General features: G+C 41.5%; 1 protein-coding gene across 1 annotated transcript; it reads right to left on the bottom strand.

Moving 5' to 3' along the window:
- Positions 1-2,156: 2,156 nt before the first annotated feature.
- Positions 2,157-13,171, bottom strand: LOC109320744 (mucin-5AC-like). The gene is made up of 7 exons (XM_019551002.1): positions 13,074-13,171; positions 8,358-8,429; positions 6,504-6,578; positions 5,710-5,971; positions 4,342-4,456; positions 2,738-2,828; positions 2,157-2,299 (listed from the first exon to the last, which is right to left on the bottom strand). The coding sequence occupies exons 1-7, from the start codon at positions 13,150-13,152 to the stop codon at positions 2,157-2,159; spliced, it is 837 nt and encodes a 278-aa protein (XP_019406547.1). The 5' UTR covers positions 13,153-13,171.
- Positions 13,172-23,676: the final 10,505 nt, after the last annotated feature.

Raw genomic sequence — 23,676 nt, 5'->3', positions numbered from 1 at the left:
TTTGCTGTGCTTTCCAGAAGCTGCTTTGGAACATTTCTTTGGGAGACTTTCTAAAACATGTTGCATGTCTTTTTTACATCAGAGAAATGGAAAAAAAATCTTAACAATGGAATCTCTACATTGTTTGGACAACGTCAGGTTTCCAAGCAGTTGGGGGCCACATGCTACATGGAGCACATCAGAAAGTGCTGCACATCACATGGACCATACCAGGGTGAGTCAGAGGCACCTGGCCCATGTGCCACATGGTTACCCCTATTGCTGCACCATGCAAAGCCCTGGACTTACCCTCCATTCCCTATGCTGCACACTGCACTGTCCTTCCTCCTGGGAAAAGGGAGGGGGAGCCTGGACTCCTCACCTGCTTCTGCAGCTAGAGCAATTGGGAAATCAGCCCAGGGGCTGCAGCTTAACCCCTCATGAGCTGCATCAGCCCACAGGCTATCAGTTGTAGAGCCCTGGACTATGTAACCAACTTAGCACTAGCTACAATCCTAGGGCTCCTTTATTATATGCTAATCAGGAAAGAACCATTGCAATAAAGCCTCACTAAACTGAGTAGCCAAAGGACAGAGTAACAGCCGGTAACTGAGTAAAGCTAAAATCTCAATTGTATCATTGTACACGTAAAAGAGAAAGTAATGCCGAGGATGATAATTTTATAATGACAAGTTATGGCTACATTTTTCAGCAAGGGGATACCACATCATGCAATAATAGGGCCAGAAGAATAGCTATAGGAGATGCTGGCAAGCAGAAGACTCATCCTACAAACTCACCAGTTAGCAAAACTTTTGAACACCAGAACTCAGTTTGTTGGCATTTACTAGCTGTTTAAGCATTGGCACCTATATGTTATACATAAGTTTTATGAACTTCAAACTGCTGAGTGCCCACTTAGTTTCCTGTGGTTAAAGAGGGTGATGGGAGTGGTCAGCACACCACAGACAATATAGATCCTCCTGTAGAATGAGACTCAATGTTGCTAATACCAGGAAACATTTTTGTGGGCAAAAGATGATTAAATGTTTTATAAATAGTGGCTGCGGAAGCAGCCAGGTTTAGAGAGCTCCCTGTCATGTACTAATTTCAGCCACTTCCTGCATGTCACATGTATGTCTTGAGCAAACTCCTCCTATTTGAAAGAGTTTTTCTATTGACATGGCTAGAAATTATGCACATGTATCAAGAGAAAATACAGATGTTGCTTTAGCTGCAATAAAGGCTCAGAGCACCCTAGGAGAACTGCTGAACCTGTATAAATAAGTGTTTTGGTGGTGTTGAAGAGAAAAGGGAGCCAAGGTAGCAACTTGCCTGGAGGACAAAGACAGCCATCTGTACAGTGGTCTTCACAGAGCTGAGATCTTTCGGGGTTGGTGCAGGTGTCTGGGCAGGGGGAGCCACACTCCTGGTATTGCATGTTGAAAGGGCATGATTTGGCTGCAAATAGATAAAGTGACATAGCGTTTTTAATGAAGGCTTGAATTGTCTAGTATTGGCTTCTCTCCATTTAAAATTTGGAGAGGCAGCCTCTATAACTAATAATTGCATTCCTTGAAAGGCAATGAGGATTCCTCATCCAAAATGTTAGAACCCCAAGTCAATGCCTTCACATTTAAAGTTTTTAATTCCTGCCTCCAATACACTCTAGATATTTGTGACTCTGATGAGTCTGTACAGGCGGGGTGGGGGGAAGGGGTGCATTTAACATTTTTGGAATGGCTTTGATGGCTTTTTGAAAGCAAGGGTGAAAATCATTTCCTGAGATACTTACTGCAGAGTCCTGAAGTTCTCCAGTTCAGAGGTTCCCCACCAGCATGGGCACATTGCCGGGAGTATTCAGCAAAGGTGTTACACATGCAGGATTCAGCCATTGGTTCTTCACAGTGGCACAAGTCTTGTATGCAAGCACTGATGTACTCTTGAACGTCAACTAGTGCATTACAGCTTACAAATGCTTCACCTGTCAGTACCGCTTGGCATATAGCATTCTAGAAGGGGAAATAGTGGTTAAAACAAGGGAGTTTATGAAAGCCAAAAAGCTATTTTTTAAAATTTAGATATTTTCACATTGTATTTCAAGGACATGTCATTCTCTTTGTTTTCACCCATATTATATTTTCCTACTCCTCCCAGATTTCTCCCAAACAAGCCCCTTAATACATGAGAAGGATGCATATCCTTACAAATTCACTTGAGCAGTTTGCAAGAGGTTTAAAAGGTACTGGATCCTCGCATTGCTCTGTGGGTCCATCCAGCTTCTGCAAATTCCCAAACTGTAAAGGGGTCAGCTTGATATCTGTAACAAATTGTATGAAAAATGATTATAATGGTGCTTTTGCTGCCTTTAAAAATGCAGTTCTAATTTTGAACACAGATGTCTGCACTTGAAGCACTGGCACAGCATCAGTAGCAACCACCACAAATAGAATGGGAGATGAAAAGTGTGAATAATTCATATTAATGATTAGTGTCTATATAAGGAAAGGAACAGAACGTTGCTATTAGCAGCTCTTAAAAGAGGCCCTCTCAGGGGAAAAATTCAGATGCTATTCATATACTCTACATGTGCTATGCAAGTATTCAATCTAACATCATCAAAAAATGCATGCCAAAATAAACATCTCTGCAGTTTCACAACCCATTTACAGATCAGTGCCCCATTCTACATGTAATTAATATGATTCAAGGAAAGAATAATAAACAACCACAGCTTAATGATGTTTTTGTTACGTACTGTTGGACACAAACTCATTGTAGGTTGAAATCCCATTGAAGTCCCCGCAAAGCCCACAGGTCTGATTAGCATATTTCTCATGCAGTTCCACCTAAAAAGAATAAGAAAACAGAGCTAAAAATATAGTTATAATCCAGGTCATATACCCAGCTCTAAATTCCAATATAATATTTTCTAATCTCCTTGTCTCTTGTGTTCATTAAGAAACTATATAAAGTTCTGATATTTAGCTAGACTAAGATACTTTTTCATTAGTTTATTTGCTAAAAATTGCAGTTTAGGTCATCATCAAGCTGTTTGTGAATTCAGTCCAGATGTGTTGAATAGTTTCAGCTGGGAAAAAAATGGGACTAGATTCAGAAAATTGGTGGGGGTGTTTTTCCTTTTTCACAACAGCCCTAACCCAGAATACTTGGAGACTCAGGTTCGGTACCTTCCTCTGCTTGCAGGTGTTTAACCCTCTCTCACTTCCTGGGAGAGGGCCCAACTCTCAATCTATCAGGTATTCTGGATAGGGTATCGCAGTTTTTTCTTTTCTGAAGTTGTTCCTCCTTAAATATTCAGTGACACAGAGAGCAATTGAGAATACAGATCTGCATTCTGGTGCTTGATTCGCTTACCCAGGAGGTGGAGTACCTGAGCTCTAGTGTCTGTTCTAATGAATATTTAACTATCAATCACTGTAGTCCTATTTCACATTAACTACATAGCTAACTATCCAACACTAAGATGAGCGTCTTAAGCGAGGACATTGATTTCTGCACTAGAACGGAGGCGTGGGGAAGCTGGAATGGCTGCTAGAGTCTGTGTTCCCTTCTGACCACGTGCAGCAGGGGCAGAGTCTTTTCTTCTGCGTTATTCACTCTCCCCTTCCTGCTCAGTCAAAACCTAGTGGTTCACCCCTGGCACTGCCACTGTCACATTGGAAGTGGCTTTTACCTGAGGAAATGCCACAGAGACTGTGACAAGGTTAAACCACTAGCTTTTGGCTGAGCAGCAAGGGGATGGTAAATGACACTGAAGCGTGAACTCTGTCCCTCCTCCATGCAGCTAGCACTCAGCCAAGACTCTGGAAACATTTTCCCCCCCATTTTGAACCTGGCTTTCTAAAACAAGGTGTGTATATTATTTCAGGCTGTGTGGTATGCAAGAAAACAGAGTGTATTGCATATAAGTGTCATTTGCATGGCAGCTAATGCATATCTATTCTTCACATAGCTTGGTTACCAAAAGACACCAGTCCTAGACCCGTGACCTAATTTTTTTCATGGCTCCCTTTCCTCACCCCCATGATTTCAGGAGAGGAATGCTGGTCTGTTTTCTTGTCTGGGGAACATGGGCTCAGGGGCACTGAACATCACAGCAGGGTGTATCTAGTATCTGAAGCATATTGAACTTCATTAACAGACTTTTTTAATAGCTTGGGGAGAATGGTGGTTATTAGCAGAGCTCTGGGAGGCAAAGAGAAATAGGAGAGCATAGTAGGGGAGCATATGCACTGGAGATGGATAACATCCCAAAAGAGCTAATCCCAAAGCAGATAGGCTAAGAAGACATTAAATGAAATCTTTCAAGCACATGCAACATCTGGACTTTAATCTTACCTGGAGAGCATCCATTTCATTCCACATGAAGACCAGGCCTAACTTGTCCGTGATTTTAAAGTAGTGGTTACTTTTCTGCATCAGGATTCCTGACTGGCTGAAAGGCAGCTGCACCCTGGAGAGAGATCAAAGTGAAGTTCAATGGACAGTGCAGCATTTGACATTCTTTCTCACCTTCTGAGACACATTTAATGTGGCTGGCTAAGGAAATTGCTAGTAATAGCACTTGCCAAATATGGGCTGTGTGAGGTTTAGAAAGCCTTGGTGATGGGGTGGATGATTTCCTATGCATTTGTTCTACAAAGTGCAGTGGGGCCAGTGTGATATTTTTATTCCATTCCTTTTCAGTAAATCTGTGAATGATGTTTTAGCACCTAAAATGCTTATCTGTTAATTAGACGACGATTCAAAAACACTATGGCTGTCTGTTTTCAGACAAGTACACTTCAAGGCATTACTATTACTAGTTAAAGACTTATAAAACATAAGGTTAGCCTCTCTAAAGAGAATTTCTGATGGCTTTTGTTTTGAATTGCAAGTAGGCATAGCAGTATCTGCATTTTGTGTAGACATGTGTGAGCTAACTTTAAATTAACCACTTCAGGTGCTGCTGGCAGATAGTTGCAGCAGCAAGAAGCTCAGCATGGGCTGAGAAACCTTTCCAAGAACCTGGGTGGCTAGCTTAAATGTAGTTTGGATCTCCAAAAGCAATTGGGGAGCAGATGTCTTCCAGGACTGCCATCAGTACAATGACTGCAGCATTGATGTGTCCTGTCCTAACAGTAGATGAGTTGAGGTAAGTGTTGAGTTTGCTGACCAACTCCAGATACTGCTGTGAATGGGCAGGATGAAAAGCATTCTTTAATAAACGCCCCGAATCTCTGCAAGAGCTTCTCTTTCCATATTCACTCCTCTGGCATTCTTCAGGCAGCAAACCTTTAAACTCATTTTCTGAGAGCATGTACTGTCTGTTGTTGATTTCTTTATTGATTGTCTCTTGAGACTGTAATGTTGGGCTTCTGTTGCTCCTGATCTTCAATTTATTTAGGCATCTTATTTCACCTGTTTTTTATTCTGGCTTTAATTCAAGCCTCTAGATATGGGTATGTATAAATCAGAACAGTAATCTGGGGCCCAAGGTGCAGCCAAACTTCACAAAGCACAAGTCAGAAGGTACTGTATAAAGATGGAAAAAAGCTAGATGCTGCACCCCCTGATTATTCTGATGCTCCCAGAACGCCCAAAACCCCAAAGTCATTTTAGAGCAGCTCAAAGGGATGAGATTGAAATAGGTACCTTTTCTAACAGCCAGTGAGGGAGAATAGCTATAGTTCCAATTTGAGCATGTAATACAATGTCTGAACTTACGGGTTGCCATTAACCACTGTGGCGTTCCTGGTCAGTTCTATGGCCATTCCATCCAGCTTCAGGCTGACATGGCTAATGAGGGTGGTGTTTTCTATTATGGAGCGTCTGATCTGGATGTTGAATTCCTCATAGCTGGCTTTACAGTTAGATGTAAAGATATAGTTGCAGAGCCCAGGGAACTGGAAGATGTCTCCATCAAAGGTCTTGAAGTGGAAGTTTCCCCAGGTACTGCATACATGACCATTGTGAGCTGGGTTGCCAGCTGTAGATTAAAAACAAGCTATGAGGCTCTACCAAAAATTCCAGTCCACACTCATTTGTTCATTCATTGTCTAGTCATATTCTTGGCATGTACCATCTATTGTCCCAAACAATCCATTCTCTGTTTGCTTTTTCCTTTGATTGTTTATTTCTTTGGCCATCTATTGTTCATTCAGGCTGCCTATTTTTTTTTGTTTAACCATCTCTTTATTTCTTATAAACCTAGGGATCAGACACTGCGAGTCATCAAGTACAATCACCTTGACTAAACCCATAGTCTCACCAGGCCCTTGTTTAAAGGCATTGATACTTCCTTATCTCAACTGGAAATACCTTGCTTGGCATATCCCAAATATGCATTTTACCTTTTCGCTGGCCCTGTCACTTAGGAAGAGTATCATTTTATCTTTCAACTCAGGTTATCTTTAATCTGGCCCTGTCCTCAGAGAAAAATCATTCTACTTCTTCTCTCCTTTTATTCTTCTAAGTTATATGACTGCAGAACCTTATACAATAATAGTTGTTCAACTTACGCTTTACTGCCAATGTCTTTCCCAATGGTGGAATGATAGTCACTTCTGGGGGTCTGGTAACTGAAGAAGAAAAATCTAAGAAAAAGAAATAAAATTTTAAGTGTTTTTTTAATGAAAGACTTAATATATCAGGTAGCAGACATAGAGACAAATCCTCCTACCTCATTAGTGATGTTTTTTCCTGATAGTACCATTTTACTGGAAAGCTTCCAAGGGATTCTTCATATCATTGCTTCAAACCTTCTTCGTGTCAGTGATTGCCATGGTTGATGTTGAGAAACTACTGCTAAACTTTCTATCATTTCTGCTGAAGGCCTACACACACTCATGTACACACACACATACACACACACACACACATACTCTCCAGGAAAATGGAATAAGCTTTTGTAAAATTCTACAACTTCTTCATTATGTTCATAGTGCTTTTCCACCTAAGGTCACCCATAGCCAGGATTGGGCCCTCGGCTGTTCATGTTCAGTCCTATGAGGGTTTCTTTGGTTTCAGTAATGAAAGGGATAGGCAATCCTGAGAGCTGCACTATTGTTCCTCAACACCAGCTGCAGAAACCTCATTGTAGTTGCAGCCACTGGAGCCATTATGATCATGTAGTCTGACTTCCTCAGAACACAGTTTCACCTGATGATTTCCTAACTAACTAAAAATATGTGAAGGAAATAAACATCTCTTTTAGAAAGACAATCATCCTTGATTTTTCAAGGAAGAAAGAATGTGCCACCACTCTTGATAAGCTGCTCCAGTGGCTAATTACACTTGCTATTAATATTTTGTAATACTTGTCTAGTTCAATTTGTCTATGTTCAACTTTGTGTCACTATGACTAGCAGGGTTACTTAGGCTAGAAGTTCAAATTTTCAGATTAATTAGCAAGGCTTTTTGTGAGAACTTTTATTGGACCCTCTGTACAGTTGAGAGAGAATGTTAGACAAAGGTTTGGGCACAAAGGACCCTTCTTCAGGTCTGGGGAAGAAGCAAGAACAGACCAGATAAAACAATGAGGACCAGATAAAACAATGAAGGGCACTTTGTGCCCCAAAGCTTGTCTAACTTTTTCTCCCAACTATACAGCCTGTCTAGGAAAAGATATCACCAAAAAACCCTTGCTTCTCTCATGTTTTCTGGATCATCATGGCTACATTCATACTCCTAGTCTACTACATACTGATCAGGTAAGTTACATTGTAAGGAATTTATTGTAGAAAAATGCTAATGAGTTTTTCAGATAATATATACAACATTTTTTTGGTCATCTTTGTTATATTGAAGACCTCCTCCACTATGTGGTTACTATAGATAACCACTATGTTTCAGTAATTGGTACAATGCATATTATAGGCATGTCTGTAGAAGCCATCCTAAATACCTGTGGTGCTTATGCCACTGGACTTTTGTTGCCTTTCATGAGTGAGCCAGTTATCTCAGTAGAATGAAGAAAATGCATTTTTATTACCGGCTATGAACTATCTTTGTGATAGATGTGTAAACAAACCCACCCACATAAAGCACACTTGTAGATATGCCTTATGTACACATTATAAAAACTATAGATTAGATACCTGTATCATGCCAATGAGCCAGATCCTCAGCTGTTGGAAATCAGTACAAGCAGATTTACTTCAATGGAATTTTATCAATTAATACCAGGTGAGGATTTGGCACTTCAGCATTAATGTGAAAAGTCTGAGCATTGCTCACAATGGAAACTTCCTTCCTCTTTATTTAAATGCACAGCACATTTTAGTTGTGCTATGTCCAAAGTGCTGAGTTTTTAAGGCACTATTAACTGGATTTAGCTATTCAATAAAGATATAAAGCAGAGCAAAAGCACTTACTGTCTTGTCGCTGCTGGATAGACAGATCATCATATTCTGGATTTTCCTCCTGTTGTGAAAACTGGGCATGGACTGCAGCAGGAAGAGAGGGTGGAAAAGAATAATAATGTGTTACTTTTGAGGACTGCACACAGTTTTTCCTGTGGTGTGTATCTGAATGCTAGATTTTGCAGGAATTTGTTCTTTCAGACAGGGGAACTGAGAGGAAAATGAATTTGTGACACTGTGGCAAATAAATGTGCATGAAAGAAGAGACAAATGTAACCAGAAAGGAGGCAAGGGTGAAACTAATTTGAATGTTTAACAGAAGGATTTTTCTCCTTAGTTACAACTCATGGCTACAAGAGGTAAAGTTTTGACTGTGTGATGGTCTTTGGTACTCCACTAACTGATCCTTTTTGGATGTTCCGCCTGCTCCTAGCTTTCAGCTTATTTCCTGTGCGTCATGTGGATCAACCTGATAATTAGTCACTAATGCTCCACCAAGCATCCACCATCTGCGTGTTCAAGTCAGTCCTGAAAACCTGGATTCACCTAACCACCTGTATGGTTAGGGAGTCCTTTGGTGAAAATCAGCATGTTACAAATCAATGGGACAACCCTGATTTACACCACCTAAAAATTTGGCCCAGAATGCGCATATATCAATCCCTGAGTGAAGCTTCTCTTTGGATTATAGTAGCAAAAATCCTACAGAAATCTTTGGGATTACACCCCTGAAATCTGAATAGATATTTCATTGCTTTCTCAGCTAGACATAATGCACCCTTTTATGCCCATTGTAAAATCTTCAGAGCAAGGACTCTGATGTGCAGAGGCATAACAGGGCAGCATAGCTTTCAGGGCAGCAGCAGCTCCTGGATGCTGGTTGCAGTGGTGCATTCAGACACCAACTGCGTCGGGTGCCATTTTTATGCATCTTCCCTCCCTGCACCCCCTAAATACGCAGGGTTGCTGTTCTAGTCACCCTGCCCTAATTATGCTACTACTATTTTATTCTGTACTAGCCAATTAGCTGTCAAGAATGATGGGGGGCAGGGGGAGGAGTGGGCAGGGACAGAGTCCTAGGCCCACCCTCCCATCTGGGACCATCCCCCCTTCCCTCTTGCTGCTTGGGGTCTGAGCCCACTCCCCTGCCCCCCGTATTAGGCCCAGGCCCACCCCCCCCGCCATGTTACTTGCAGGGAGCAGCGAATCAGAGTGCAAATAAAGCATTACGGACAGAGAGACAGATAGAATGAGGCTTTTATAATATTAGAATTCTGAATTTATAAGATTTAAGTATTTGTAGGGCCAAGCATACATTTATGACACCAGAGAAATAACAAAAGTATATAATAGGAGATTATGCAAAGGCTCATTCAAACTGGAAAACCCCCTTTAATGCTAGAGGGCCCAGCTCTACATTCTGTTTCTGACAGAAGAAGTTGGCTTATGATATACAATTTCAGGTATCAGTACTAATAAACTGCAGAAGAACAGCAGTAACCACAGGCAGCAGAGATCAATTGTACTGATCAATAGAAACCTATGAAGTTGTCAGCTTTTTGCGCCAGTGACAGAAGTCATATCCCAAACTCCCTTTTGTTACATTGAACATAAGCTCAAAATGTAAAGCCTCTGGTTAAAAAAAGGTACTGCTTAATGCAAATGCTGAATAGTGAAGGCAGACTCCGGTGCCTACACAACCTAGAATCCTAGCTCCCTAGTTCCTTGTTGCAAACAATGGATATGTACCATCAGAACTACTATTCATCTCACAAGGGCAAGGCTGACCTGAGTGGAGCAGAGGGCATCCAAGACTGGCACTGGAGGAGTGCACACCACACCATTTTAAAGGGTGCATTACTGGTTTTAAACTTTCCAACCCTAGGAGGCCTTCTGTTTGTGTTCCATGACACAGAACATTTCCAGCACTGTGTTTGGGGCTATGCCACTCTGTACTTCCTTGCCCATTAGAAGGGATCATTAATTTCACTCTTTACCTCTTGGTGAATTATAGTGTAATAACATTACTTTTTAATAGAGGTTAGCCTGGAACTTAACCCCTACTATATTATTATCTGAGACTTCTGAGGAATACAACTAAAAAATTCCCCAGCACTTTGAATTTAAAACTCCAGCTTACAACATACAAAGCAAGTTCTGTCCATTTCTGATCCAAGCTTTCAAAGTCAGGAGTGGGAGAGCTTTGTTAAAACTCATGTCAACGAGAAGAAATAATCTGATGTTTTGAATTCAGCTACATTAGAAGCTCAGTGTAATCAGTGCACAAACTCAAACTGATGAGGCAACAAAAATATCCCAATAACCTGTCATTTTCCACAATCATGTTCATACCTGTCAGCCCAAAGAGAATTACAAAAAGTACATTTTTTAAAATGGATAAGTAGACTGGGTTTAGCCGCACTGAGTTCAACAGAGTTGTTTCAGCTTTAAATCAGAAAATAAGATCAAACAGTCAGCTAAACACATGCTATGAAGATGTTTTCATGAGTAACCAGGGAAGGAATTTGAGTCACCCGTGTCATGGGGAAATCCTAAACTGTCTCATCTAAGCACTTAGGACAGAACAATCCCATGCACCAGGACAGGCTGGGGGCTGACTGGCTGGGCAGCAACTCTACAGAAAAGGACCTGGGGGTTACACTGGAAGATAAGATTAATATGAGCCAGCAGTGTGCCCTTGTTGCAAAGAAGGCTAATAGCGTACTGAACTGCACTGGTAGGTGTGTTGTCAACAGGTCAAGAAAAGTGATCATTCCCCTCTATTCAGCACTGGTGAGGCCACATCTGGAGTACTGTGTTAAATGTTGGGCACCCACTACAGAAAGGATGGGAGAGGGTCCAGTGGAGGGCAACAAAAATGGTGAGGGGGCTGAGGGACATAACTTAAGGACAAGCTGAGGGAACTGGATTTATTTAGTCTAGAGAAAAGGAGACTGAGGGGGGATTCCATGGCAACCTTCAACTACCTGAAGAAGAGTTTGAAAGAGGATGGAGCTAGACTGTTCTCAATGGTGGCAGATGACAGAACGAGAAGCAATGGTCTCAAGTTGTACAAGGGAAGTTTAGGTTAGATATTAGGAAGAATTTTCTCACTAGGAGGGTAGTAAAGCCCTGGAACAAGTTACCCAGAGAGGTGGTGGAAGCTCCATCCTTGGAAGTTTTTAAGCTCCAGCTAGACAAAGCTTTGGCTGTGATGGTACAGTTGGGGGTGGTCCTGCCTTGAGCAGCGGGTTGGACTAGATGACCTCCTGAGGTCCCCTCCAACCCTCATTTTCTATGATTTCTATGATTTTTCTCTCTTTCAAACATCTTCCAGATTTTTTTCATTTCTTTTTTTATTTATAAAACTTCCCTGGCTTTTTAAACTGTAAACTCTCCTCTTTTTTTACATTATATTTCAGTCTCCTCCATAAATATTTTTAGCTTGGTGGTCAAGAACATTGTTCTGGTGTTGCCATATTTACAAAAAGTCTCAAATGGTCATAATGATGGATAATAATGGGAGTAACACACTTACTGGCAGGGAGATAGTTAAAAGGTGACAGTAAAATTCAGATGCTCTTTCCTGAGAAGCTCACTCCAGTTTCAGTTTCTGATGGATTTTAAAGTGGATTTAAAGATTGGTATCAGGCAGGAATTAAGCCCTTGATTCTGATACTTATTTATTCCTGAAGAGTGTTTCATTATGACTAGACTTTTGGCATCCGTCATCTCTATATTATACTCTTCACTGGTTCTATCCATAAATGCCAACTTTCTCATCTGCCAGTTCTTCCATCCCAGGAAGACTTTCAGCAAAGGTGAACCAAAATACGAAATCAAATTTATATTTCAAATGTCAGATAGGTTCCCTCATTGTTTTGTGTTCTGTGTACTCTACAACTGCTCTGTTACAACCACATTTACTTACAACATTTGCTGTCATGACTATAAGAATAGGCTTGTTCCTAGTTAGAAATTAATTTTCAATATGATTATTCAGATGCGTGACTGTGTTCTGGTTATTGGAAAAAGGTGTAAAGGGAATAGGGGTGTGGTTGGTTACTTATGTAGGCACAAGCTATGTACATTACTCCACAGAAAGTTAGAGTATAAGAAGTTAAAAGCATCACTGTATCTATCTGAGCTCTATTTTGTGAACTAGTGATGAGCACAATATTGGTATCAATTCTTCTGCCAAGAGTTGGAATTTGAAAACATCTTGAACTGATGGAGCGGAAAAGAGAAGACTAAATATAAGGTCTAAAACCAGAAGTTATGCATAGCAATGAGGCAAAACCAGGTATAACCTAAGGCTTTCAGTCTATGTTATTAGCGTGCCAAGTTTTTAATCAAGTTTCAAATTTCACATTTGTTAAACATCCCCCCCCCCCAGCAAAATCTAAATGATTTAAACAGGTAAAAATGACCAGAGGGAATAACTAGTTGTCTAAATTTTACTCATGTGTGTTGATGCAACCCTATTGCCCATGTTTTGTTTTGTTTTTAACTTGTCCCATTCCTTTTGCTGGGCTTGGGACAGTAGGAAATTACCAAATCACAATTAGGAAGGAAGGTAATAGGTATAGACAAGGGAATCTCATTTAAAAATAAAAGCCTGTTAGCTTCACAAAGCAAAGCTAAACTACTAAGGGGTTATTGTTTTCTTTTACAAATTGTGAAGCAAATTAGAATTTAAGGGGATTTTGAAAAGCAAAAGCCTCCTACCTTTGTTATGTGTAAAGGCAATCACCAATAGTGGTATCCATAGCGGTATTCGTAACCAGCTGCCATTGCTCATCTTCATTGGAGCTCGGTAGCAAGTACCAAACTGCTGGCTTCTGAGGAAGCACCTGTCTTTTTATGAGCCTTATATGGTAGAGGTGACTTTGGCTCAGTTCCCAGATTGTTTCACAAGGTACACGAAAGGTGGGGTTGCAGAACTTTTTGCTTCCCTTTGCAGGTGTACAGGTAAACAGAAGATGCTCTGGCTTTCCTAGGGGCTGGCCAAGAGTATTTGCATTCTGGGAGGAGTATTAGTTTCTAAAAGACTTTTCTAGGGTAAGAATTCAGAGTGACCAGTAAGGAGGAACAGACTCATTTTTCTCTGGTATTGAAGATACTGGAATCAATACAATTTAAGAAACTTTTGAGTGTTTTTTGAGGTTTTTCCGCTCAATATCAGTTTTTCCAGCATGTAAGAAAATATTTTTATCCAGGATGTGCAATGGAGCCTTTTATGTTTGGGAATCTCATCTCTCCTGAGAAATGGTAGTTGTGCTGATGTGCACAGATTTTCTCTTGGAAACACGAAGAGTCCAAGAATACCAGAAGCCAGCAGTTATGCACCATCAGGGAAAGTGTAAGAGCATGAAATGAAAAGTGTTCAGTGCTTAGTAGTTGAACATATGCATAGCCTTCATAGAGGGATTCTTCTCCTCATGTGCAGTTCACTCCCAGTGCTGTATATTTGCATATATATCTATCCAGAGTGAAAATAGGCATTTGCTTTCCCTATAAAAAGTCAGTCAGTCCCATGCAATTTGGAAAACTCTTTTCCTTGCTGCTTAGAAGAATCTTTTACATCAGGAATGTGTTTAAGAAGGTTCCATTGTATGATGAACAATACAAACAAGAACAATGAGTTTTTGTAAATAGGTCGGTTTATTATTCAAAGATTTATTATTTTTGCAGCTTGACTTTTTATTGCATTTCACTTCTCAGTGGATAGAAATACAATCTATCAGTAGGTGTTGTCCTAAAGCATGTATCCTTTCGAGTTAGCTCTGTATTCAGTGAATTCTGTTTATATATGGTATATTAGTTTCAGCAACTGGTGGTGGAAGAGGGGTGGGGAAGGATTGAGGGGAAAATGAAGTCTTACATTTTATCTGTTTTCAAACCAAGAGACTAGAAGTGAGAAAGAACCCTGTCCTTAATACAGTTCTTTAAAAATTTAAGTACTTTATTAGCACTATGAGAAGTACAGCACAGGTAAATAAACAGTGCTGCAGAAAACAATTTGTCAAATATTTCCATAAATTCTGATTATTATTGATTTATTGATTTCAGGAGGAATAGAGGCAGAAAACAGCTGTAGAATGCAGTACATTGAAAAAAAAGGCCACAAGATAATTTCCAACCATATGGCACAGTGAAAAATCCTAATTAATATTCTCACCAAATCCAGTATAACAATGCTAAGTAAACAGAAACAGTTTCTAAGAAAGTAAATTGTAACTGATATAACTGGTAAAGAATTATAGCAATTATCAAATAGTAAGATAAAGCCAGCCAAAAACAATCTTGTATAAAGTTGCATATATTAATGAGGCAAAAATGTGTCCTTTTGTGAACCATGGCATTGTCTGACATTGGAAAATCAAATCATATCAGCAGCTACCACTGTGGTTTCTGAAACACCACACTGAATTACTTGTTCTAGGTACAGGGAAATATTGTGGTCTCTCAGAAGTCACAATGTAGTCACTTTTGATAATTATGACTTTAAGGACCAAAACATAACCTGTTTTACACCCAAATTTAACAGTCCTGCCTAAGCTTGCATGATACTGAAATCTGCATCAAACTTGGCCCATTATGTCTATTTTCAGTTGAAATTTTTAATAAAACATCTCAAATCACTTACATATCATAGGGTAGATCATGATCTCCTCTCTTTTGCTGTTGAATTGTAGGGCTGTGCAAAGCTTCGGTCCCTGATTTGATTCGGCAGAGATTTGGCTAGATTCGGTGGCCAAATCTCTAAATCCAAATCAAATCAGGACACCCTTTAATTTCTCCAGATTGAATCAGAACCCTCTGAATCAATTCAAAGAGATTCAGAAAGATTTGGTGATTTGGACATAGACACAACTTTAAATGTTTTTTCTACATACCTCAAGGTACCAGAGGCTTGTGGATGCTGAGATGCTGGTGTGTATGGAATATCCCACAGGAGCATGGGGGTCTACCCAGACACTGGCAGCAGACCCAGAAGTGGACCAGCAGCACTTCTAGTCCACTTCCAGATCCACCAGGGAGCATGCCAGGGAGCATGCCAGGGCCCAGGCTCAGTGACTGGTGCCTCCTGGGTCTGGGGAGGCACCAATGGTCCCCCTGCAGCCAATCGCTGAACTGGTGTGTATGTGGGGGGGGAGGGGGGTGGCCATGTACGCTCCCTGGCAGACCTGGAAATAGACCAGAAGAACTTCCTGTCCACTTCTGGGTTCACCACCAAGCATGCAGTGGGCCTCTTCATGCTCCTGTAGGATGCTCCATCCAGCCCAGCATCACAGCATTCATGAGCCACACCTGGCACCTCAAGGCATGCAGAAAAAACATTTAAAGCTGTGTTTATGGCCGAATCTCTGATTCTCCAAATCAGCATTGAATTTTCAGATTTGGATTTGGCCAAATTGAATTGGGGACAGTGATCCAAATCAACAAATCGAATCACTGTCCCTGAGTCAGGCAGAATCTGAATCCAAATTGAATACGGCCTGTTTTGCATAGCCCTACTGAACAGTTGTTCACTTGAGTATTCCTATTCTCAATTTTAAGTATTTCATGTTCCTACCTTGTTCTTGGTGCATCTACACATGTGCTTTTCTGTGGAGTAGAGTAATTAGCTCTACAGTAAAGCATCACAGTCAACATGTGTATCAGTATTAGGGTACAGTAAGCTAATTAACTTTGCTGTAAGACAGTAACTGGGACTAGTCGGGGACAGTACTATCTTATGGTGGGGAAATTTACTGTGCTGAAATGGATGTGTAACCAATGACTGTGGGCATAAATTGCTCCTGGTCAGCCCAGCCAGCTGGGGTCCTGCTCTGCCCTGGCTCAAATTGTTGCTGTCACAGGCACACATGTAGACTCTCTGCCTAGGAGCAGTTTACTTTGGCTCAAACTGCTCTTAAGTTTATTGCATCACATTGGCCAGATCCAGATGTGCAGGTACATGCAGTTTGTGGCACTGCAGACCTCTTTGTGGCACCCCAACCTGCACACCCGACATGTTAAACTGTGTGCGGCACTGCTAATTTGCAGTGCTGGGAAAAAAATTGCTACCAGAATTTTCTGGTAGCAGGATTTCCTGGTAGCAACACCCCCGCCTCCCCAAATAAAAAAAAGTGGCTTAAATCACACCAAAATGGCGTGCAACAGGACAAATGCAGAAATGGGAGAGCAGGCAGCCGAGGGCTGCCTGGTCCTCCATCTCTGTACACCGTGGAGCCCCCGCTGAGGCACCCTGCACTCCCTCCAGCTTTCTTGGCCGGCTGGGTCACAGTGTGCCTCAAGATGGGGAAGCTCTCTGTCTCCACATGCAGCAGCGCAGGGGCTCTGCTGTGAGGCCCTCATTCCAAGGCACATGAAGCCCCTGTTTTCAGGTACCTGGTGCCCCAGCCATCTATGGAGCAGCTGGCTGGGGCATGGCATGCCTCTAGAAGGGAGGCATGCTGTGTTCCAGCCACCTATGGAGTGGCTGGATGTGGGGCAGGGTGCCTCAAGATGGGGGCCGCACTGAAGAGCCCTTGTACTGAGGCACATGGAGCCTCCATGCTAAGGCATGCTGCAAGGAAGGCTGGCTGTGGTACAGTGTACCTCAGCTGGGGGCTCCGCAGCACATGGAGATAGAGCCTGCTCCCCTGGAGACAGAGCCTGCTTCTTCCTGACTGCTTCCCCATCTCAAGGCTCTTTAGGCTGCCCTGGCTCCCCAGAACATGCTCCTCCCTAATTTCTTCCCTGTCTCAAGGCACACTGCACTCCAGCCAGCTGCTCTACCACTGGCTGGGGTGCAGGGTGCCTTGCGACAAGGGATCCATGTGCCTCAGCTCAGGGGCTCTATAGCAGAGCCCCCACACTGAAGCACACAGAAGCAGGGGAACAGCTATCCCTGGACTGCCTGTTCCCCTATCTGTACATGCCAGTCTCCAGCTGGCTGGGGGCACAGGGTGCCTCAGTGTGGGGGCTTCCTGCCGGATAGCCCCACTGCTTGCCTGAGGCACCCTATGTCCCAGCCAGCCTCCCCCCACATTGCATATGGAGCAGTGAGACAATGTGTTGCACTGCAAAGTCCATGGGCAGGGCAGGGGTATGCACTATGTCACAAAACAGTGGCACGAATTTGTGCCGCTACTATTTGTGCTGCTGCAAATGCATGTCTCTGCTCGTGTGGATATGGCCATTAACTGGATGTGTGGATGAACCCATTGGATATGTGTGTGTGTGTGTGTGTTGTGTTGAGTTTTTACATATTAAGCATACGCTGAAATAATTTGTGAACATTTCTTCAAACTATTGAATAGTTCCAACTTTCAATCTCCTGATAATCTGGAATTTTCATTACATTTATAAAGGGAGAAATATGACGATTCAGATGTTTTGCCTCTTAAAGTGACAGCCACTCATTTCCTTTAACTGACTTGAGGGAATTGTTCAATAAACAAAATCCTTGTAACTAGCTAGAACTTAATTACATACATTAAAAGGGTATTAATTCTTCTTTCTCCCATCTCAAAGTCGTGGCAGGCGGGGCACCCCAGATGAGATTGAGGGCCCAACACCCCAGCCCTCCTACAACAAGTAATGTAGGGTATTATAAAAAATTCATGGAATCATCTGCTGCTGGGAAATGCAGTTTTGAGGGTGTGTCTACACTGCAGAATACAGTGGATTGTAGAGACATCAGTGCTCATATTAAATTACTTCTTTAGAATCTCAGAACAGTAGACTCCACATGCATGAAGAAGGGTGATTGCACCTGAAAGCTTGCTAAGAACTTTTTTCCAACTATTCCATTGGTCTAATAAAAGATATCACATCTACTCAAAGAAACTTGCCAGGATTAAGCTACCTAACTCAGGTACAAGAAGTGTTCTAGCTGGGTGGGCTAACCTTGCCAACAAATAAATTTTAAAAAGTCTAATCAGGTGTAGTGATTAGAAAATCTTTATATTTATATGTGAGTTTTATTTTGAAAAGAGATTTATCAACAGAACATCCCAGTAACTTTAAACAGGAAAACATGAACTACTCAGTGTTAGAAAGCCATTCACAGTTCAAAAAGCACTACATTTTAAATATTTCAACACTCTTATAATACTGACCTAATTACTTTGTTTAGACTGCTGGGAAAGATTTGAAATTTAATTCCAGGCACTAAGCTGGTCAGGTGGACCTTGGTATTAGCCCAATGGTGTGAGATTACTACAAATTCCCTATGTAACCCAGTACTTACATCTGAGTACACTACTGCTGTGAACTATTTTCACCCTATTAAAATATTCTAAGCTTGAGTGGGGTTGTTTCAGCCTGTGGCTTATTCACACCTTTCCTTCAGGTCAGGTCCCAGACAGAAGTTGTCATTCCCAGAAATCTTGCATACAAAAGACTTAGTTTTCCCTTCTGATGATTGATTGCTTTGTGCCACTTGCTCCTTCCCAGCCTCATTACTTCCTCCTGCATTGCTGCTACATCTGTTCTATCTTCTTTTTTCCCCCCCTTTCTCTCCCTTCTTCACTTTAGTACATGTTCCTCCTTCCACATTTACATGGAACACACTTCATTTTGGGCAGGGGTGGATCCAGGGGGAGTGCAGTGGTGCAGTCTTACCCTGCATTTGGTTCCTGCTCTACCCAGATTTTAAAACCAACTGCCAGGGAGGGGCAGCAGTATTTCTATTTAGGCAGTGCTGAAGAAATCAATTGACTTCATGGCTCATTTATCATCTCCCTGATTCCTGTTAATCTCTCTTTATAGGTGTTAATGACCCTCTCTCCCTTTTAATGGTTTTAATGTTTTGCTATTCAACAATTCTTTCTTCTGCAATGTTGCTGTTAACCATTTCTGGTAACATGTCTCTTCCATTTTACAGCCTTGCAGACTGTTTTTAGCTCTAGTTAGAAACTTTAATTCAGGTGTGGTAACATTAAGTCAGGTGCAAAAATGACTGACAGCAAAGTATTGGAGCCATGATCAAGATGCTTCAGAAGGCTACATTTTTTTTTTATGAATCTGAATATGAGACATACATTTAACTACAATGCCTATGGGCCTAATATACAATATTTGTTGACTATTTTTTTTGCTTTGTTTTTTGGATTTTATATAAACTTTATATAGATTCTAGCCAATTAATGCACATTCCAATAGTTATATTTGTTTTTGGTTTGAACTTAAACTGACATCAGTAAATCTAGTTTCTCTTTAACTGGAGAAAAATGTGTGTTGTGTTATATGTGATGATTCACCACATCATCTGCACCCCCCTTTCAAAATCTTATATCTGCCCAGGAGTTTGGATCCAAAGCCAAGGGCATCTTTCAAAGAGGAATATTGCCTGCAGCAGAACACTCAGAAATACTGGTCTTTTGAGAGTGGCACTTCAAAGAGATACACTGTATCTAATTACAGTAAAATAAATATCAATTTTAAAACATTTTTAATTCGACCCACGGACTTTCTGATTGGATTCAAGATGACTGTCTTAACTATATAGATAGATTTGTATTTTTATGATTTTTATGCATCCACATGATCTGTAAGCTTCAGAATGTCTATAAACCCAAATATGCGTTATTACAGTACAGAGAATTGGAAGAACAACATAAAGGTGGAAAAAGGGACTGCTTGACCATATCATAATGCAGTAAGGGGGGTGACCAGGCTAAGGGGGGATGACCAAGCTAAGGGGGATGACCAGGACACAAGCCCCAGATGCTGAGTTCGTGAGGGAGGAGGTATGCAAAATAGCACCCCACCTTGATTCTGCCCTGATACTGAACCACCCAGGGTGCAAAAGTGCCTAGCCATACCTCTGCCATAATTATTTTATTACATACAAAAATAAGGTCAACCGCTCTTTTCTGAAGTATACTGCATAAACACTGTAGTGTAATGTCTATACACAAGAGGGCCAGATTAAGACTTCATTTTTATCTTATTGTCTCCATAGTATTTAAACAGGTCTAAACTCCTGTAAAACTTGTAAGTACAGGTAACACAGCTGCCCATATACATATTGTAGCTACATGGGAAAACACACAAGTTTACCTAATAGTAAGAGTAGGTCATTAGAGGTACTTGGTAAATATTCGTAGGCACCAAGTGGTGCTTGATTGGTTGGCATATGAGTATGTAGATCCAGGTATACAGAGGGCCTAGGCACGGTGTGCACAGGTAACTAGAGGGCATATTACTCATGGGCAATCTCCAACAGTTTTAGAGTTTCAAAATAATGTTGCTATAACCCACATGTAAAGATGTTTCTGCAAACAGTCTATCATACATTTTGTTTTGCAAATATACATGAAGCAATGCATTCCCAAAGGGTCCAAGATACTACACTCCTTCCTTGGTACTGCTCCTTAAATCTCTTGTGTGTGAGGCAGCTCCAAGTCTTACCCACTTCTGACTGTCCCTTCCCGAGGAGAAAGCCATCCTTTTTCCTTCCCAGAAGCTCCTATTTGCAGAAGGAGGGGCAGAAATTCCTGAATTATTCATTCTGTCTGGATAGCAGCTATCTGTTGGGCACTTGAGAGGCCTCCTTTCTACCTTGTATCTCTGTGACAAAGTAATTCCAGCAGCCTCCCTTTTCAGTTTTGGTTGTGGTGATTTTACAGCTTTTTTGGGAAAATGAAGTGAGGTTCCTACAGGACAATTTTGGATTGTATCATTCAAAGACTTCCTAGGGCAATAGGCACTGTTGCACCATTCAGGGAAGATGAAAGATGAGCTAAATAGAAGGGATTTGTTGATTTTAGTGATTTCAGCAGGATGCAAATGTAGGGTCCTGGAGAGAGAGTGAGGCAGCAGAGACATATTGGGACCTCCCACATTCCTGCTGTGGGTCTTTACTTGAAGTCCTCCAAACCAAGAGAAATCCATGAATCCAGAAATGATTTAGTTCAGGTTTTAATTATAAATAAACATATTCCTCTCTGGCTTGTAGAATTTAGGTTTACATAAGGCTGTAGAGGCATGTGGTATGTATGTTCAGATACAGAAGAGCGTTGCCAAAAATACTGTCATCTCTGAAGTGTATGTGTCTTCTTTCCTGCAGTTTCTTGCAAATATATCCCTTAGCGTAAAGTACTAGCCCCCTTTCCTTATCCTAAAAGTGCTCCCAGAGTGTTCCATAGAGTCAACAGTTAATGTAATCTAACATGTAGATAAAGGAAGCCCAGAAATAAAGAGTGCCACAGAAAAATGTTTTATATATTTAAAGAGGCTAAGAAATATATTGATTTTTCAGGTGTGGTTGTTAATGTTAATGTAGACCCCTTGGAGCATTTTATCAGTGTTATTCAAATATTGGCATTTATTATTATAACTAAAGCACTGTGGTGTTCTCTTACATTCTTTGAAGGCAATATTAAGATCTGCTGCAGTGAGCAGGCTCGTTTGCTGTTTCTGTAATGTGTTTTTTTTCCTTGCTCCTCTGAATTTAGCTGTGTGATATATTAAATTATCTAATATGTTACCAAAGATGGAAAGATCTATTTAAGCTAAATGAAAATATTGCTCCCAAAACAAATGATTATGAACTGGCCTACTTAAATTAGAAAATGATTTCTAAACATTAGAGACATGAGGTTCTGCAACAGATTTCCAGTAGGACTAGGTGAGGTAAGACACCTATTTTAAAAATGAAACTTTATCAGTTTGTAAAAGAAATTATATGGCACGATCAATGCAACAGGGGACTGGATTTGATGACCTGGAAGAAACCTTCCAGGTATATGTTCCTATGCTTCAGTAAAGTGAAGAAATACCTTTTGCATTAAAAATGTCAGACTTTATATATTCCTCCACATTCTAACAAAATTGATCACATAAAACTCTCCCCCCACCCCATAAACACACACAGAGTGAATGAACATACTGCATCTTCTGTCCTGTCTGGCTGAACTGCATATATACTAGGGGTAGGTGAAGCAGGCCCTATGCAATTCAGATTCAGATTAGGCCCGAATCAGGGACAGTGATTTGATTCATTGATTTGGATCACTGTCCCTGATTCAATTCGGTCAAATCCAGATCTGAAGGTTTGATGCTGATTCAGAGAATCAGAGATTCGGACACAGACACAGCTTTAAATGTTTTTTCTACGTATCTCAAGGTACCAGTGCAGCTTGGGAATGGTGTGATCCTGGGGCAGATGCAGCATCCCACAGAAGTGCAAGGGGTCCCTCCACGTGCTCAGCAGTGAAACTGGAAGTGGACCAGATGTATTTCCGGTCCAATTCCGGGCCCACTGGGGAGCATGTGGGAGCCCCCCCATACCCTCCTGTCTCAGCAATCGACTTCAGGGGGACCCTGGGTGGCCACCCAGACCCAGTAGGTACCAGTCACTGAGCTTGGGCAGGGGTGTGCAGGGGGCCCAGCACGGTCCCCAGCAAACCTAGAAGTGGACTGGAAGTGCTTCTGATCCACTTCCAGGTCTGCTGCCAAGCATGCTGGGGGACCCCTGTGCTTCTGTGGGACACTCCATGAGCCCCACCATCATAGCATTCATGAGCTGCCTGCTACCTAGAGATATGTAGAAAAAACATTTTGAGCTGTGTCTATGTTTGGATCACCAAATCTTTCTGAATCTCTCCAAATTGATTTGGGGGGTTTCAATTTGATTCAGAGAGATTAAGGGATCCTCTGTTTTGATCCAGATTCAGAGATTCAGCCACCGAATCGGGCTGAATCTCCACTGAATTGAATCAGGGACCAAAGTTTTGCACAGCCCTAATATATACCACCCCCACATAGCATCCACTCATGCTCCCCTGCAATTCTAGAAGAGCAACCTGTAATTGTTGCTGGGTCTGCCAGTCTTAGGTGGGGTAAGGCACTGGAAATGAGAACAGAGAGCTTGTCTCTCTTTTGCTTTCAGTGAAACCCACTTTCAACCTTGTAGGCACTCAGCAGTGTGGGAAAGGAAAATGTTTTTGAATGCAAAGATGGGGAAAGACCAGAACTCTGGGAGTGGAGAAGATTTGGATTAGTAGATTTGGATCAGGCACTAAAGGGGTAAAGATTTGAAATAGGAGCCTAATGAAGAGAAATGGAGACCACATGAGGAAATGGAATAGAGACAGAAATAGGATATCAGTGGACTGAGGGAAACTGAAATAAGAGGAAGACCTTTGGTAGGAGGCTTAAACTGGCATGGCAAGGAGACTGGGCCAATTTACCCCTGGCTGCAGGGAGACATGAAGGATCTGTAGGGATCTGAGTTTTCTGTTTGCTGTGGAAAAACATGAAAAAATGAGGATTTTCTCCTTTAGAGGAGAAAAACTCGGGAAATGGCAAGTTTTCTCTTGCAAGGGGTTGC

Source organism: Crocodylus porosus, unplaced genomic scaffold (genome assembly GCF_001723895.1).
Source record: "Crocodylus porosus isolate Cpor-Errol unplaced genomic scaffold, CroPor_comp1, whole genome shotgun sequence".
NCBI classification, from domain to species: Eukaryota; Metazoa; Chordata; order Crocodylia; family Crocodylidae; genus Crocodylus; species Crocodylus porosus.
The sequence above is the reverse complement of the archived record's forward strand: the minus strand, read 5'-3'. Positions and strand labels throughout refer to the sequence as shown.

Coding starts and splice junctions, on each gene's coding strand:
- LOC109320744 (XM_019551002.1), bottom strand. CDS start 13,152: ATGAAGATGAGCAATGGCAGCTGGTTACGAATACCGCTATGGATACCA. Junction 4,457..5,709: donor ACAGTGGTTAATGGCAACCC/GTAAGTTCAGAC, acceptor ATCTCTCTCCAG/GGTGCAGCTGCCTTTCAGCC. Junction 2,300..2,737: donor CAATGAGTTTGTGTCCAACA/GTACGTAACAAA, acceptor AATTTGTTACAG/ATATCAAGCTGACCCCTTTA.